At 50.5% G+C, this 17066-nt stretch overlaps 1 protein-coding gene across 3 annotated transcripts; it reads left to right on the top strand.

The window, feature by feature from the left end:
- Nucleotides 1–4039: 4039 nt before the first annotated feature.
- Nucleotides 4040–15589, top strand: m6pr (mannose-6-phosphate receptor (cation dependent)). 3 transcript variants are annotated; one of them, XM_012956817.3, is made up of 8 exons: nucleotides 4040–4150; nucleotides 4250–4352; nucleotides 6626–6781; nucleotides 9794–9966; nucleotides 10831–10940; nucleotides 11176–11306; nucleotides 13380–13506; nucleotides 14630–15589. In XM_012956817.3, exons 3-8 carry the CDS (start codon nucleotides 6627–6629, stop codon nucleotides 14750–14752), a joined length of 819 nt encoding a protein of 272 aa, XP_012812271.1. In that variant the 5' UTR covers nucleotides 4040–4150; nucleotides 4250–4352; nucleotide 6626; the 3' UTR covers nucleotides 14753–15589.
- Nucleotides 15590–17066: the final 1477 nt, after the last annotated feature.

Below are 17066 nucleotides of genomic sequence, written 5' to 3'. Positions count from 1 at the left end.
GGGCACATCATTACTGGGGGCAGTAGCAGGGGGGCACATCATTACTGGGGGCAGTAGCAGGGGGGGGCACATCATTACTGGGGGCAGTTGCAGGGGGGCACATCATTACTGGGGGCAGTAGCAGGGGGGGGCACATCATTACTGGGGGCAGTAGCAGGAGGGCACATCATTACTGGGGGCAGTAGCAGGGGGGGCACATCATTACTGGGGGCAGTAGCAGGGGGGGCACATCATTACTGGGGGCAGTAGCAGGGGGGGCACATCATTACTGGGGGCAGTAGCAGGGGGGCACATCATTACTGGGGGCAGTAGCAGGGGGGGCACATCATTACTGGGGGCAGTAGCGGGGGGGGCACATCATTACTGGGGGCAGTAGCAGGGGGGCACATCATTACTGGGGGCAGTAGCAGGGGGGCACATCATTACTGGGGGCAGTAGCAGGGGGGCACATCATTACTGGGGGCAGTAGCAGGGGGGCACATCATTACTGGGGGCAGTAGCAGGGGGGCACATCATTACTGGGGGCAGTAGCAGGGGGGCACATCATTACTGGGGGCAGTAGCAGGGGGGGCACATCATTACTGGGGGCAGTAGCAGGGGGGCACATCATTACTGGGGGCAGTAGCAGGGGGGCACATCATTACTGGGGGCAGTAGCAGGGGGGCACATCATTACTGGGGGCAGTAGCAGGGGGGCACATCATTACTGGGGGCAGTAGCAGGGGGGCACATCATTACTGGGGGCAGTAGCAGGGGGGGCACATCATTACTGGGGGCAGTAGCAGGGGGGCACATCATTACTGGGGGCAGTAGCAGGGGGGGGCACATCATTACTGGGGGCAGTAGCAGGGGGGGCACATCATTACTGGGGGCAGTAGCAGGGGGGCACATCATTACTGGGGGCAGTAGCAGGGGGGGGCACATCATTACTGGGGCAGTAGCAGGGGGGGCACATCATTACTGGGGGCAGTAGCAGGGGGGGCACATCATTACTGGGGGCAGTAGCAGGGGGGGCACATCATTACTGGGGGCAGTAGCAGGGGGGCACATCATTACTGGGGGCAGTAGCAGGGGGGGCACATCATTACTGGGGGGAGGGGCGGGGGGGGCACATCATTACTGGGGGCAGTAGCAGGGGGGCACATCATTACTGGGGGCAGTAGCAGGGGGGCACATCATTACTGGGGGCAGTAGCAGGGGGGCACATCATTACTGGGGGAGGGGCAGGGGGGCCATCATTACTGGGGCAGTAGCAGGGGGGGCACATCATTACTGGGGGCAGTAGCAGGGGGGCACATCATTACTGGGGGCAGTAGCAGGGGGGGCACATCATTACTGGGGCAGTAGCAGGGGGGCACATCATTACTGGGGGGAGGGGCAGGGGGGGGCACATCATTACTGGGGGCAGTAGCAGGGGGGCACATCATTACTGGGGGGAGGGGCAGGGGGGCACATCATTACTGGGGGCAGTTGCAGGGGGGCACATCATTACTGGGGGCAGTAGCAGGGGGGGCACATCATTACTGGGGGGGGAGCAGAGCACGGAGCCTTGAGGATAATACATTAGATACACATTTATTACATATACAAGCCCACTGTGCAGGCGGGGGTGGGGGGGGTGGGGGGGGGTGGGGAGACAGTATACCCGTGCCCTATCTGTGTCCTACCCGTGCCCTATTTGTGCCTTATCTGTGCCCTACCCGTGCCCTATTTGTGCCCTATTTGTGCCCTACCCGTGCCCTATCCGTGCCCTATCTGTGCCCTACCCGTGCCCTACCCGTGCCTTATCTGTGCCCTACCCGTGCCTTATCTGTGCCCTACCCGTGCCCTATTTGTGCCCTACCCGTGCCCTATCTGTGCCCTACCCGTGCCTTATCCGTGCCCTATCTGTGCCCTATCTGTGCCCTACCCGTGCCCTATCTGTGCCCTACCCGTGCCTTATCCGTGCCCTATTTGTGCCCTACCCGTGCCTTATCCGTGCCCTATCTGTGCCCTACCCGTGCCCTATCTGTGCCCTACCCGTGCCTTATCCATGCCCTATTTGTGCCCTATTTGTGCCCTATCAGTGCCCTACCCGTGCCTTATCCGTGCCCTATCTGTGCCCTACCCGTGCCCTACCTGTGCCTTATCCGTGCCCTACCCGTGCCCTACCTGTGCCCTACCCGTGCCTTATCCGTGCCCTATCCGTGCCCTACCCGTGCCTTATCCGTGCCCTATCTGTGCCCTACCCGTGCCCTATCTGTGCCCTACCCGTGCCCTATCTGTGCCCTACCCGTGCCTTATCTGTGCCCTACCCGTGCCCTATCTGTGCCCTACCCGTGCCTTATCTGTGCCCTACCCGTGCCCTATCCGTGCCCTATTTGTGCCCTACCCGTGCCCTATCTGTGCCCTACCCGTGCCCTATCCGTGCCCTATTTGTGCCCTATCTGTGCCCTACCCGTGCCCTATCCGTGCCCTACCCGTGCCCTATCTGTGCCCTATTTGTGCCCTACCTGTGCCCTATCCGTGCCCTACCCGTGCCCTATTTGTGCCCTATCTGTGCCCTACCCGTGCCCTATCCGTGCCCTATCTGTGCCCTATCCGTGCCCTATTTGTGCCCTATCCGTGCCCTACCTGTGCCCTATCCGTGCCCTACCCGTGCCCTACCCGTGCCCTATCTGTGCCCTACCCGTGCCCTATTTGTGCCCTACCCGTGCCCTATTTGTGCCCTACCTGTGCCCTATCCGTGCCCTATCTGTGCCCTACCCGTGCCCTATCTGTGCCCTACCCGTGCCCTATCCGTGCCCTATCCGTGCCCTATTTGTGCCCTACCCGTGCCCTATTTGTGCCCTACCCGTGCCCTATCTGTGCCCTACCCGTGCCCTATCTGTGCCCTACCCGTGCCCTATTTGTGCCCTACCCGTGCCCTATCTGTGCCCTACCCGTGCCCTATCTGTGCCCTACCCGTGCCCTATCCGTGCCCTATCTGTGCCCTACCCGTGCCTTATCTGTGCCCTACCCGTGCCCTATCTGTGCCCTACCCGTGCCTTATCTGTGCCCTACCCGTGCCCTATCTGTGCCCTACCCGTGCCCTATCCGTGCCCTACCCGTGCCCTATTTGTGCCCTACCCGTGCCCTATCTGTGCCCTACCCGTGCCCTATCCGTGCCCTATTTGTGCCCTATCTGTGCCCTACCCGTGCCCTACCCGTGCCCTATTTGTGCCCTATTTGTGCCCTACCTGTGCCCTATCCGTGCCCTATCTGTGCCCTACCCGTGCCCTATCTGTGCCCTATCTGTGCCCTATCCGTGCCCTATTTGTGCCCTATCCGTGCCCTACCTGTGCCCTATCCGTGCCCTACCCGTGCCCTATTTGTGCCCTATTTGTGCCCTACCCGTGCCCTATCTGTGCCCTATCCGTGCCCTATTTGTGCCCTACCCGTGCCCTATTTGTGCCCTACCTGTGCCCTATCCGTGCCCTATCTGTGCCCTACCCGTGCCCTATCTGTGCCCTACCCGTGCCCTATCTGTGCCCTACCCGTGCCCTATTTGTGCCCTACCCGTGCCCTATCTGTGCCCTACCCGTGCCCTATCTGTGCCCTACCCGTGCCCTATCTGTGCCCTACCCGTGCCCTATCTGTGCCCTACCCGTGCCCTATTTGTGCCCTACCCGTGCCCTATTTGTGCCCTACCCGTGCCCTATTTGTGCCCTACCCGTGCCCTATCTGTGCCCTACCCGTGCCCTATCTGTGCCCTACCCGTGCCCTACCCGTGCCCTATCTGTGCCCTACCCGTGCCCTATTTGTGCCCTACCCGTGCCCTATTTGTGCCCTACCCGTGCCCTATTTGTGCCCTACCCGTGCCCTATTTGTGCCCTACCCGTGCCCTATCTGTGCCCTACCCGTGCCCTATCTGTGCCCTACCCGTGCCCTACCCGTGCCCTATCTGTGCCCTACCCGTGCCCTATCTGTGCCCCTTCTCTCAGGGATCCCAGTGTTTCTCTCTCCCGCCGGTTTTTATAATAAAATGGCCGCCCTATAATCTCGCGAGAGTTTGCTGCTGGCACTGTTACCCATGGGGCTTTGCGCCGTGCCTTTCAGGAAGTCGGGAGTTGTGGGGACTGGGCACTTCCCAGGTGCAGTGTATCCCTCTCAGCCGTACGTACCCGCTCCAGGTATGGCATTGCTATTAACCCTTACATGGCCCTGCTTGTGCTAGTGGGGCGGGCCCCCTGGGTGCGGCTGCTTACTGTACCCGGCATTCCCCTCTGCAGGTCGGCGCCCCACACTGAAGGCTGCTGGGATGCGCTGCTAGATTGCTAAGTACCAACATTGAATACAAAGAAATCTACTGAAATCCCATAAAAAAAGCTACAGGTAAAAAGGGGTTAACTCTGTATATCGCTATGGGGGGGGGGGGGCAATATCCTGGTCACATGGGCTGCCTGTGTCAGTCACGTGGTTCTGCAGCTTCCTCTTTTGCCGCTTTAAAGGGGAACTTACACCCTAAGTTTTTTTTCACAATGAATTCAATATTTTTTCATGCTTAGCGGGACATTCTCTTTCATTGTACGAAAAAAAAAACTTTTTATGGGTGAGGTTCCCCTTTAAAATGAATGTGGCTGAAAGAAAAAAAAAGCATTTGTTCCCCTGAGCTTGCCGTACGGGCGCGGGGGGGTTCAGCGCTATAACTAAAACTAGTTAGTTACGCAGTAATGTGCGCGGCGACTCACACCCTAATCCCGCAGGTTAGTACCCACATCCGACTTTAAAGGGGTCGTTTACCTTTAAATTAACTTTCAGTATAATAGACTTCGATATTCTCAGACAATTTGCAATTGGTATTCGTTGTTTTTTATTTTCTGTGGCTCTCCTGTTTGGTTTTTCCGGTGGTTATCTGGTTGCTAGGATCTTATTTACCCTAGCAACCAGGCAGTGGTTTGGAATATGAATACTAGAGAGGTACATTTCCTGAAGAAAATGTGAGTGGTGCTTGCCGTGGCAAAACCTAACCGCCCACCCCCTAGAAAAGTCATAGCACCCCATTCTCGAAGTCAAAGTTGGTCTCAATGTTAAGTCTTTGGGCGGATAATTGCCCCCTGCGGGTGCAATCAACCGCCCACCCCTCAGAAAAGTCATAGCACCCCATTCTCGAATAAGCCGCACAGTTTGACACCTCATTCATGGGTCTACGACAAATGGTGCGGGACTCAGTCAAAGTTGGTCTCAATGTTAAGTCTATGGGCGGATAATTGCCCCCTGCGGGTGCAATTAACTTCCCACCCCTCAGAAAAGTCATAGCACCCCATTCCCGAATAAGCCACACGGTATTCATGGGTCTACGACAAACTAGTTATTCACCAAAATCCCCATTATAAGTCAATGGGGCAAATTTGGGGACCTCTCTTGCCCTGGGGGTAAAACGTATACCCTTGTTCAGGGTATCTTCTGACACAGGTTGCAAACCTCTTCAAATGTGGTAAATTTCACGTTTCTAAAATATTCCCTCTCTGCGCTACAATCCGTCAAAGTTGGCCGCAATGTTAAGTCAATGGGATTTTTGGCGCGGTTAATTGCCTCCTGCGAGGGCAATTAACCGCCCACCCCTTAGAAAAGTCATAGCACCCCATTCCCGAATAGGCCACACGATTTGACACCTCACTCATGGGTCTACGACAAACGCTGCAGGACAAGTTCCACGCCGAACTTGAAGTATATTGCAATGTACGGACAAACAATCCCTCTTTTTGGGGTGGGGGGGAAGGCATTTCTTAGTAGCTGAATGCACAGAAATGCCCTAATGTCCTGTTTGTACATATTGATAATGGGTGAGTGCAGAGGATCTCTTGTTGTTGTTTATATGTATTTTGTGGTCACAGCCCCATTGCACCCCCGCCTAATGGTTTACTATTTAGTGGTTGAGCACAACTTTCCCTTTTTCTCGTGTTATGGAATATGAATAGAAGAGGGCCTTTATAGGAAGATAAGTAAGAAAAATAATAACTGCAGCCTCACAGAGCAATGCTTGGGTGGCTGGGGGTCAGTGACCCACTTTATTAAGTTTGAAAGAGTCATTAAAAGAAGACAAATCATTAAAAACCAATAAAAAAAAATAATGAAGACCAATTGCAAAGTTGCTAGGAATAGCTCATACTGAAAATTTAACTTAAAGGTCAACCCCCCCTTTAACCTGCTGAGCCTCTTGTATTTATAGACTTGCGCCCAACCTGCCCCCTCTCTGACATCATATAAGGGGCGGGTCACAAAGGCGGCAATCTGTCTATGCAGGGAAGGGGCATAGAAGGGCTGCAGGCGGGGTGGGTGAATGATAAGGCTTAGCCCCAACCCACCCGCTGGCTGAGAGGTGTGTGCATGCCAGCCTGAACCAATTATGTTGCCCCCCTGCTGCTGCCCCCCCCCCCCCCAGTTGCCCCAGTGCTGCTGCCTGGACCACCTGACCTGTGGGGCTCACACATTCTCGGGGGCTCTGGGCTGCTTAGTGGGTGTGGCTAGGTTGTATCTGCCATAGCAGCTGATGAATTTATGTGCCCAATATAGTAGTTTCTGAGCTGAATGGGCAGCTAAAGGCTACTGCTCTGCATGTATGTAGCAATGATGGCTCTCATTTCTTCCTTCTCTCTTGTCCCCAGGATGTGCGCCCCCTTGTGGTGTGTCTCCATTGCTGCACTTTTAGCCATAGCCGCTGGTGAAAATCTGGTCGACAGCTGCCAACTGGTGGGCGGAGACAGAAAGTCTGTAACCGAGCAACAACTCTTGGCCAAACTCGCTCCTCTTAAGGGCAAAAGGTAAAGCTCTGGTGTTGGAGTGATCTGTGGACATTCTTAGTTAGAGGGGCAGCATTAACACTTTTCCTGGCAACGTGACTGCAGAAATATGCGTTATCTGCCAACCACGTATGTCATACGTTGTTTGGCAGATCTAGGTTCTGCAGAGAGTTCTGAGCGATGACAGCCCCCTGGGTAACGAGCCGGGGGGCTGTCATGTGGGTCCTGCGACCAAGCTCCAAGCAGCTGCTTTCCCCCCCTCCCTCCAGCGACGCCCACTCACTTCCTCTTGCTGCGAGCTCTGCACAGAGGACCCTGCAGGACCACTGAGGACAGCTGGAAGCAATCTGATAGGCTATCTAGCTCCAGGACAGGTAAGTGCCCTTTCTTTACACTATTATACACACTTACATACAATTACATGCATTTACACACATAGAGCACACATATTAGAACAGTTTTTTTTTAAATTTTGCACACTTTAGCACACTCATATACACACTTACACACAACTTTTAGATGTGTACACACATGTATACACAAACACACACGCTTTTTTTTTTACTTATTTATTTTACCCCTTTGTTTTTTTCCTAAAAACTGTTTATTTTGTGGTTGCATTTTTATCCCTGTATTAGTATTCCTGATCTGTTTTTAAGCTTCACTTTGCCAGGTGTAACTTTGGTGTAGAAAAATAACTTTACCTATTTTGAATTCATCAGAATGTGTATTTTCCAAAAATATATGGTTTTCTGGGGGTCTCTGTATAATTAGGGGGGCTTACAGCACATAATACGCTGACAGGGGGCTCTGTGTGCAAAAGCGGAGTTGGCGAGAAATCCTTATGCGCTATTTTCATTTTGGGGTCAGTACATACCGCAGACTTGGGTATATCTATGCATATTGGGCATCAAACTGTTCAGTAGGCCTCTGGTGTTCCTATTTGGGGTGAGCTGCCTTTGTACGCAAGAAATTGTGTGAGATAAAAGCGGCAAATTGCAACATAGGAAAGCTTTGCCGATTGGTACTTTGGATTTAGAAAGGACTCTTTACCCATGTTGGATTGTCAGAATGTGTACTTTCCAAAAATATATGGGTTTCTGGGTTTTTCAGTATAGTTAGGGGGTTTTACTGCACATAATACACAGTCATTGGGCTTATTTTGACAGCTGAGAAAATTCGTATGCACTATTTTCATTTGGGTGCCTCTGTACACCACATATTGGGCATCAAACTGTTCATTAGATCTCTGGCATTCAATTTTAGGGTGATGTGTCATTGTATGTAAGAAATGTTGTAAGATAAATGTGGCAAATTGCAACATTTTTAGGCATTTTTCAGAAAAGTCATGACAGAAATGATAGCCTGCATGGGGTATGTTCCCATTGGGGCCCCTACATGCTACATACTTAAGGAAACCTATACATATTGGGCATCAAACTATTCAGTGGACCCCTGGGGTTCATATTTAGGGGGTTTTATCTTGGTACCTAATGCTATGTGGGAGATAAGATGCTGGAAACTGGAAGCTTTGAGGGGATTTTTGGAAATGTTATAAAAAATTGCCATCTTTAGGAAAGCTTTTCGGCTTGGTACTTTGGAGTAGAAAGACATGGGTACCCATTTTGAATTCAGGGGAATGTGTACTTTCCAAAAATATATAGCTTTCTGGGGTGAGTGTACATTTTTGTAGCTTTATCCCACATATAATGATGTAAATGTGTTGATTTTGCAGGAGCTGAAATGACAGTACATATGGGGGTATGTTCCCATTGGGGCCCCTACATGCCACATACTTAGGGAAACCTATACATATTGGGCATAAAACTGTTCAGGGGACCCCTGGGGTTCATATTTAGGGCGTTTTATTTGGTTACTTTATGACCTGTAGGAGATAAGATACTATAGACTGGAAGCTTTGAAGCGATTTTTCAAAAAATTCACAAATTTTGATAAAAACCAGTAACTTTAGGAAAGCATTGCAACTTGGTAGTTTGGAGCAGACAGACAGTTCCCAGTTTCTGGGATAAACCTTCTGTTAGTGGAAGTTTTGGCCTTGAAATCTAGAGTGTGCGGCTTTCTGGAGCAGCGCTTTGGGAGGTTCCTAGGGTGCTGCTGGGAGTTTGTGACCTATACAAGTGAGAAATCTCCATAAAACTATATATATTTGGTATCGGCACATTCAGGAGACATGGGACTTTCCAAATCACTTGTACTTTCTTGCATAAAATTATTTTTGTTTCTTGTATATGTGTTTATATTATGGAAAATGTGATATTTTTTCATTTTTTAGACATTTAGAAGCCTATATCTTGTTACAGAATTGGAATTACAGAAAAATGTTGAAAGCTTAGGTTACCATATACCATATTTTGAAAGCTTAGGTTGTCCTGAAAAAAAACAATATATAGGTTTCCTGGGTAAACTAAAAGTCCCCCCCCCCCCCCCCCCCCCCAAGGAAAGGCCCCTAAACTGAAAGAATACAAAATGTTCAAAAACTGTCTGGCAAATACATGTTCCGCTTTGACCAAAATGGCTGGCAGTAAAAGGGTTAAGTCAGGCCCCCCCCCACATGTCATAACAAGGTTACAGATAACTGTTATATCGGCCAATCAGCTATCTCTCCGAGAGTATCCAGGAAACGAGCACGTGTTCTTCCTAAATCCTCACTTTTATTGAGCTACAGGATGGGTTTTCAGGGAAGCTAGGAGATCAAAGGGGCATTCCGGGCAGTTCTTGTACTGGCCTTCAGGCTGAACCCCCAGCTTAGGGGGGAGCAGCCTCACCTTAGGAACCATTGGGTTAAAGAGATCCTTTTTGTCTTTAGATCGGCTTTAGTGTTTCCTGACTGCTACAGTTAGTTATATAGTTATGGGATCATCTTCCAGCTCTTCAGGAGATTAAAGCTGTGGGAATATAATTGGTCCTTGTCCAAATCATCCTAAATAAGATGCCCCATTTCCATAGAAACCCAACTGGTGTTGCAAGACTATGGGGTTCCTGTTATGGTTTCATTTCCAATGGCCTTTTCAGGTTTGAGGCCAAGACTCAAGAAGGCTCCGACATCTACACATATACCTTCGTAGTATGCGGCCGGGTCAACAACGACTCCAAAAGCACCAATGAGGGTCTAGTGCAATCCAAAGACGGATCTAAAGACACCTCTGTGATTGGCCGGATCAACGATACCCACATCATTAATGGAAGTAAGATGGGACACGGTTACTGAAGAATTATGTTCTCCTGCTGCTTCTTCTCTCTCAAACCATTCGAACTCTGGTGTAGGAGATTCTGTAAATACATAAACTAAAGGCTTTGCTTGTTTGGTTGGTTGGTTAATAGGTGGATGTTTGCCAGACTTGGCCCTGATGGGGCAGATGTATCATGATGTAGGCCTATGCAGGCCCAGCAGTAGAAGTTCTCATCAATTTGACAACGCAGTCCATGCCCAACTGAGCTTTCTAAGCTGTATAATAGATATCTGGCCATTATTCAGCCAGATATTGGTTGGGCAGACTGTCCAGAACGTGGGCCAATAAGATGACAAAGGGGACATATAGGATAAATGAATAAAATAATTGCCTGTAGGTAATTATGAATAATATATAGTGCTGGATTCACTTTGAGCTAAACATGAACCCTATCTGTAACAATGGCCCCTTTATTGGAGCTCCCTATAGATCCTCTCAGGTCCCTGTCTGTGTTTCACATGAGGGGTGGGTGTGTCTTAACAGTCCCTGCCAGAAGCACAGTAGGAGGGGAGTAGCCAATCACAGCCCTGCAATCACACAGAGACATGCTTCAGTTCCCTATCAGCCTAGCTGCTAGGGAAAGATAAGGAATATAAAGTAACAATAACAATAAAACCGGAGTCTCACAGAGCAATAGGTTTTGGCTGCCGGGGTCAGCGACCCCCATTTGAAAGCTGGAAATGTCAGAAGAAGAAGGCAAGCAATTCAAAAACTAATAAATAATACAAACCAATTGCAAAGTTGCTAGGAATAGGATATTCTATAACATACTAAAGGTAGAGGTGAACCGCCCCTTTAACGTGCCTCCCTTTCCCACAGGCGACTGGATCATGCTGTACTATAGAAGTGGCGACAAGTACGACACTCACTGCAATAACGAAGCGAGGAAAGCCATGGTCATGATATCCTGCAACAAGGGGACTGTCGGGGTGAGACCAACGGGACAGGAGTCTCGTTAATTACTAGTCATTAATTAATTAGCTCCAATGTTAAAGGGCACCTATCTGGTGCTAGGTGCCCTTTAAGGGTAAGAACCCACGGGGCAGTTGTGACAAATCACTCTGAAAAAGCTGCTTGCCGGACGGTCTTTGTGTTGGGCTGAGCTAAAAGCCCCTTGTGCAGTATCCACGCCCCCTACTGATAGGCTCTGCTCTTCCCCTATAGGACGGCTTCACGGTAATTCAGGAAGAGAGGAACAAATCCAGCGAATGTTTCTACCTGTTTGAGATGGACAGCAGCCTCGCCTGCCCTCCCGAAGAGTCGCATCTCAGCGCCGGCTCCATCCTCCTGATCGTGTGAGTTGGCTCGCCATTGGCCGAGAGCTGGAGAGAGGTTTTGGAGCTGCAGGAAGGGTTTAAAGGAACAGTAACACCAAAATATAAAAGTAATTACAATATAATGTACTGTTGCCCTGCACTGGTACAACTGGTGTGTTGTTGTACAGCAGGGTACTATATATATAGTAGGGTTTCTGTAGCAAACACCCCAGCTGTACCGGTGCAGGAATGGCTGCCCCCGGGGCTACACAGCGGGGTATTTATATAAACTATAGTAGGGTTTCTGTAGCAAACACCCCAGCTGTACCAGTGCAGGAACGGCTGCCCCCGGGGCTACACAGCGGGGTATTTATATAAACTATAGTAGGGTTTCTGTAGCAAACACCCCAGCTGTACCAGTGCAGGAACGGCTGCCCCGGGGCTACACAGCGGGGTATTTATATAAACTATAGTAGGGTTTCTGTAGCAAACACCCCAGCTGTACCAGTGCAGGAATGGCTGCCCCCGGGGCTACACAGCGGGGTATTTATATAAACTATAGTAGGGTTTCTGTAGCAAACACCCCAGCTGTACCAGTGCAGGAACGGCTGCCCCCGGGGCTACACAGCGGGGTATTTATATAAACTATAGTAGGGTTTCTCAGATTGCAGCCTTGTGCCTTTATATGGGGGGCACAGAACCCCTCAGTGACTGCTAATATCCTTATCATTTACAGTAGGGGGTACATTATCCCTTATAATACATGAGTGATACTCAGAGTTCCCTGTATAACTCAGCCTGCAGCCTTGTGCCTTTATATGGGGGGCACAGAACCCCTCAGTGACTGCTAATATCCTTATCATTTACAGTAGGGGGGTACATTATCCCTTATAATACATGAGTGATACTCAGAGTTCCCTGTATAACTCAGCCTGCAGCCTTGTGCCTTTATATGGGCACAGAGCCCCTCAGTGACTGCTAATATCCTTATCATTTACAGTAGGGGGCACAGATAACAATAAAAAATGGCTTAGCACCATTGTCCTTCTCTCGTCCCTTCAGAGACCCTGGAGCAGTTTATATGGGGGGAGCCGTTTATATGGGGGGAGCCGTTTATATGGGGGGAGCCGTTTATATGGGGGGAGCCGTTTATTTGGGGGGGGAGTGGTTCCAGATGAAACTGGGCGACAGAGCAAACGCTCACATAGCAGGGAACAATCTGTGCAGAACACAGTGAGAGAGAAACATGACAGACCTGGGGATAAAATGAAGCTTCATATGAAGTAGAATATTTGTTGCTAGGAAATAGTTTACGTTACATAGATGATAAAATACAAAAAGGCGTTACTGTTCCTTTAAGGGCCGTCACAGATGAGATTAGTCACTGGCAGTAAAGGAAGTTAATCCCAGGCAACTAATCACCTAATCTCCCATCAGCCCAAGGGAAAGGAGAATCATAACTCTAACAAACCGGATCCTCTCCCCTTAAGGCGGCCATACCCAGTGAGGCCCCCAAACGAGCCACTCGTTCCCACAACATGGCCACCTTTATGTTCACTTTTATTGTGTTATAGAACAGCCAATTCTAAGCAACTTCTCAATTGGTCTGCCTTATTTGTTACAGTTTTTAAATGGTTTAAACGCCTTTTTCTACATCTTTGCAGCTTTCAAATGGGGGTCACTGACCCCGGCAACCAAAACCTATTGCTCTGTGAGGCTCCAGTTTTATTGTTATTGTTACTTTTTGTAACTTTCTTCTCTATTCAGTCCCTCTCCTATTCATATACCAGTCTCTCATCCAAGCCACCCCCTGGTTGCTAAGTTAACTTGGACCCTAGCGACCAAATAACTGCTGAAACTCCAAACTGGGGAGCTGCTGAACTGAAAATGAAATAACGAAAAAACTACAAGTAATAAAAAATGAAGACCAATTGCAATTGTCAGAATATTACTCACTACACCATACTAAAAGTGAACTCCAAGGTGAACAACCCCTTTAGGCAGAGGCTGTAGGAAAGTTTATATTCTCAGTATAATGATATATACGGCCCTTTAGTAAATAACACCGGTTATACATGCCCATGTAAAATCCAATCCATGTTTAACCCGCAGGTTCGCTGTTCTGGTGGCCGTTTACCTCATTGGCGGGTTCCTTTACCAGCGCTTTGTGGTTGGAGCCAAAGGGATGGAGCAGTTTCCTAATATCACTTTGTGGCAAGAGCTCGGCAACCTGTCGGCAGTGAGTAGTGACACAATGGGTCGGCCATAAAGCGCGGGTCTGTGTGTGCGAGCGCGGGCCTGTGTGTGCGAGTGCGTGCGGGCCTGTGTGTGCGAGTGCGTGCGGGCGTGTGTGCGAGCGCGGGTGTGTGTGAGTGTGCGAGCGCGAGTGTGTGAGTGTGCGAGCGCAGGCGTGTGCGAGCGCGGGTGTGCGAGTGTGCGAGCGCGGGTGTGCGAGCGCGGGTGTGCGAGTGTGCGAGCGCGGGTGTGTGTGAGTGTGCGAGCGCGAGTGTGCGAGCGCGGGTGTGAGTGTGCGAGCGCGGGTGTGTGTGAGTGTGCGAGCGCGGGTGTGCGAGCACGGGTGAGTGTGCGAGCGTGGGTGTGTGCGAGTGCGGTTGTGAGCGAGTGTGTGCGAGTGTGCGAGCGCGGGTGTGTGCGAGCGCGGGTGTGTGCGAGTGTGCGAGCGCGGGTGTGTGCGAGTGTGCGAGCGCGGGTGTGTGCGAGTGTGCGAGCGCGGGTGTGCGAGCGCGGGTGTGTGCGAGCGCGGGTGTGTGCGAGCGCGGGTGTGTGCGAGCGCGGGTGTGTGCGAGCGCGGGTGTGTGCGAGTGTGCGAGCGCGAACTGAATCTGCATCCTAATTTGCATATGCAAATCAAGCGTTAAGTAAAGTTGTGCGTTTGTGTGTATATGAGAAATAAGGAGGCGCTGAGTCCAGGATTCGGTTTGGGATTTGGCCTTTTTCGGCAGGATTCGGATTCAGCCAGATCCATGGAAGATAAGATTTTCACAGCACACAGCGCTCTTTAACCCTTTTATATCCTCATTTGCATATGTAAATTCTGTCATGCTGATTTGGGGTAGGTATTCGGCCGAGTCCTTTTCAAAGGATTTGGGTTCATCCGAATCTGAAACTAGTGGATTGGGTGCATCCCTAATGGCAAAAAGTCCCAGGATTTGGGTTCGGTTCAGCCAGGATGGCGGATTTGGTGCATCCCTAGTTTATATGATGAAAAGTCACCTGATTTTTAAGGATTCGGTTCTGCCAAGCGCGTGGATTCCGCCAAATCCCAAACGGAAGCTTGGCTTTGGTGCATCGCTAATTGGGCGCATCTCCTTAATAGTATCTTTTCTTTTTCTCTTATTCAGGATGGCTGTGATTTTGTGTGTCGCTCGCGGCCTCGGACGTCCGAAACGGCGTATCGAGGGGTGGGGGAAGATCAGCTAGGGGAGGAGCCAGAAGAAAGAGACGATCACCTGCTACCCATGTGAGAAGAAGGAATCCCGCCATGTGGATAGAATAGGAGCCGGGAGAAGCACAGCCCTGGGGCCCCTGTTCCTCTCTTTTCTCCCTCCTGTTTGTGCCCCTGTTCTTGCCTAATGCTTTTCTAAAGGGCTGGGGCCCAACTCCCTGAAACCATTTTGTTTTGATGTTCTTGTTGGCATAGGTATGATCCTGTACTGGGTACTTGCGCCTGGGGCCAACGTAGGGTAGCGCTTACTGTGTGACCCAGGCCTTCTGTACAGGGGAATGAAGGGACTACCCCGCCCCCCTGCCCCCCCAGCCTGAGCTTTAAGATGATCTGGTCAGGGATAGTGCTGTAGGCAGCCCGGGCCAGTACTTTGGGCCACACGCGATGGTACATTAGCTGCCGGCCATGTTTCCGCTGCAGTAAAGGAGAGCTTTTGTCCGATCATTTACTTGTACAGGACCAGAGAAGCACTGTTTGATTGGTTATAGGCCTTCACCCTGGTTCTGCTTGGTCCAGTCCAGGGATGTGAGATTAGAAGGGTCTCTAGAACCTCCCCCCCCCGCCCCCGGTGATACCAAAGGTATTAGTACTGATGGGACAACTACTGATTTATTTAATAAGCAGCAAAGTACATACCGCTTCCATATGAGCACTGTGTCCCTCCATGAAAGGTCTCACACCCAGTACTGCCCCTCCCATGCTCGCCTTTTGCACCTTTGCCCCTCTCCCACATCTGTTACCTATAGGTCACTGCTTTTTCTTGGGGTGTTTATATATTTTGTGATTTATTGGGGGTTTTCTGAGATTTGTTTTGTATGAAAACGGTCCTAAAATAAACTCTTCCCCATTACCTCTATTTATAGTGTTCTCTTTATTAAAGCACAAGGAAAGTCAAATCCTATTAAATAGTACTAAATAAACACTATTAAATAGTACTGCTATTGCTTTATTTCTCGCTTGCCTAATGAAAGATTTACAGAGATACACCTACTACATTCTACATACTTGTTTCAGTGAACAGCGCCGCCATCTTTAATAAGGCATGCCCACTCCCTTTCCCTCACTGTCTCTACTGCGCATGTGGCGTCCTCGTCTGCACTTTTGTCAGCGCCACCCGGCCCCCCCCCCGTCCGCTCGCTTGCTCTCTCCGGTCTGCTCCCCCCCACCAGCACCTGCTTGCCGGCTGTCACACACCACCCGCTCGCTTCGTTTTGTCAGCACACCCGCCCCGCTCGCTCGCTTCGGTCAGATCGACCTCTCCCCACCTTGCTTCTCCTGCCACCCAGTGCCTGCTTGCCGGCTGTCTGTTCTTCTGTGCCAAGCTGCTGCTGCATACACGCATTTATAAGGGCAGCGGTCGCCATGGAAACCGGACGCTAGGGGGGGCCAGCAACAGTCCTGGTCTCATGGTCAGTGCAGCCGTGAGGCATTATGGGAATCTTTTCTACACAGCTCAGTGTTTTTTCATGCTGTTTGGCTTCAGATCTTCTGAATGGGAGAAATATGGGCGCTACTGAGACAACTGAAGGTGAACTGATGCCTGCAGCTTGGGATTAACTCTTTACTAGCCTTTCCTTCTCCTTTAACTTGTGTGGCCATAGGGCGCGCTGATGTCTTACATTTGGGAAACTGTATCTTATTGCAGTTGCACAGGGGGCAGGAGAAGATTCACAGTCAACGGGCAAATGAACCCAGGGCAACTGGGAAAAGGCAGGGCAACTAGAGGAACATGCAGCGGTGCTACAACCAATCATTGTGCATGTTCACTGCCCAGGGGCAAATTTGACCAATGTTGGTAGATGAGCCTGCAATTCAGCATGGTGAGATTGGTCATGCTTCCCAACCCCTTGGGTGTTGCTCTCAGTGCCCCCAAACCAGGTAGTTATGTTTGAATTCCTGACTTGGGGGCAAGTTTTGGTTGAATAAAAACAAGATTTCCTACCAAATAAAGCCCCTGTAAGCTGATAGGGTGCACGCATTACATTTTAAAATATGTGGTGTTTATGGCTCTATCGGCCAAAAAGGTTCCCGACCCCTGGTCTAGTCCTTCTATGGAAACTGATTTGGTTTGAATGCTCAAAGGAGGTGCAGCTGAGCAGCCAAGAACATGTCCATACAGAATGGGTTTCTGGGGTGCACAGAGCCCTGACCTCAACCCCAGTGGGATGAACTGGGACCCCGACTGTGAGCCTGATCCCCAACATCAACTAATGCTCTTGTGGCTGAATGGGAGTAACTCCCAGCAACAATGCCCCAACATCTAGTGGGAACCTTCCCAGAAGGGCAGGGGCAGTTAGAACAGCAAAGGGAGGGGCAACCTCACAGTATTAGGC

Source organism: Xenopus tropicalis, chromosome 7, assembly GCF_000004195.4.
Source record: "Xenopus tropicalis strain Nigerian chromosome 7, UCB_Xtro_10.0, whole genome shotgun sequence".
Taxonomy (NCBI): domain Eukaryota; kingdom Metazoa; phylum Chordata; class Amphibia; order Anura; family Pipidae; genus Xenopus; species Xenopus tropicalis.
The sequence above is the reverse complement of the archived record's forward strand: the minus strand, read 5'-3'. Positions and strand labels throughout refer to the sequence as shown.

Excerpts from the sequence above, each read along its gene's own strand:
- m6pr (XM_012956817.3), top strand. The coding sequence starts at position 6,627 with ATGTGCGCCCCCTTGTGGTGTGTCTCCATTGCTGCACTTTTAGCCATA. Across the intron at positions 9,967-10,830 it reads TACCCACATCATTAATGGAA|GCGACTGGATCATGCTGTAC; the intron begins GTAAGATGGGAC and ends CCTTTCCCACAG. Across the intron at positions 13,507-14,629 it reads AGCTCGGCAACCTGTCGGCA|GATGGCTGTGATTTTGTGTG; the intron begins GTGAGTAGTGAC and ends TCTCTTATTCAG.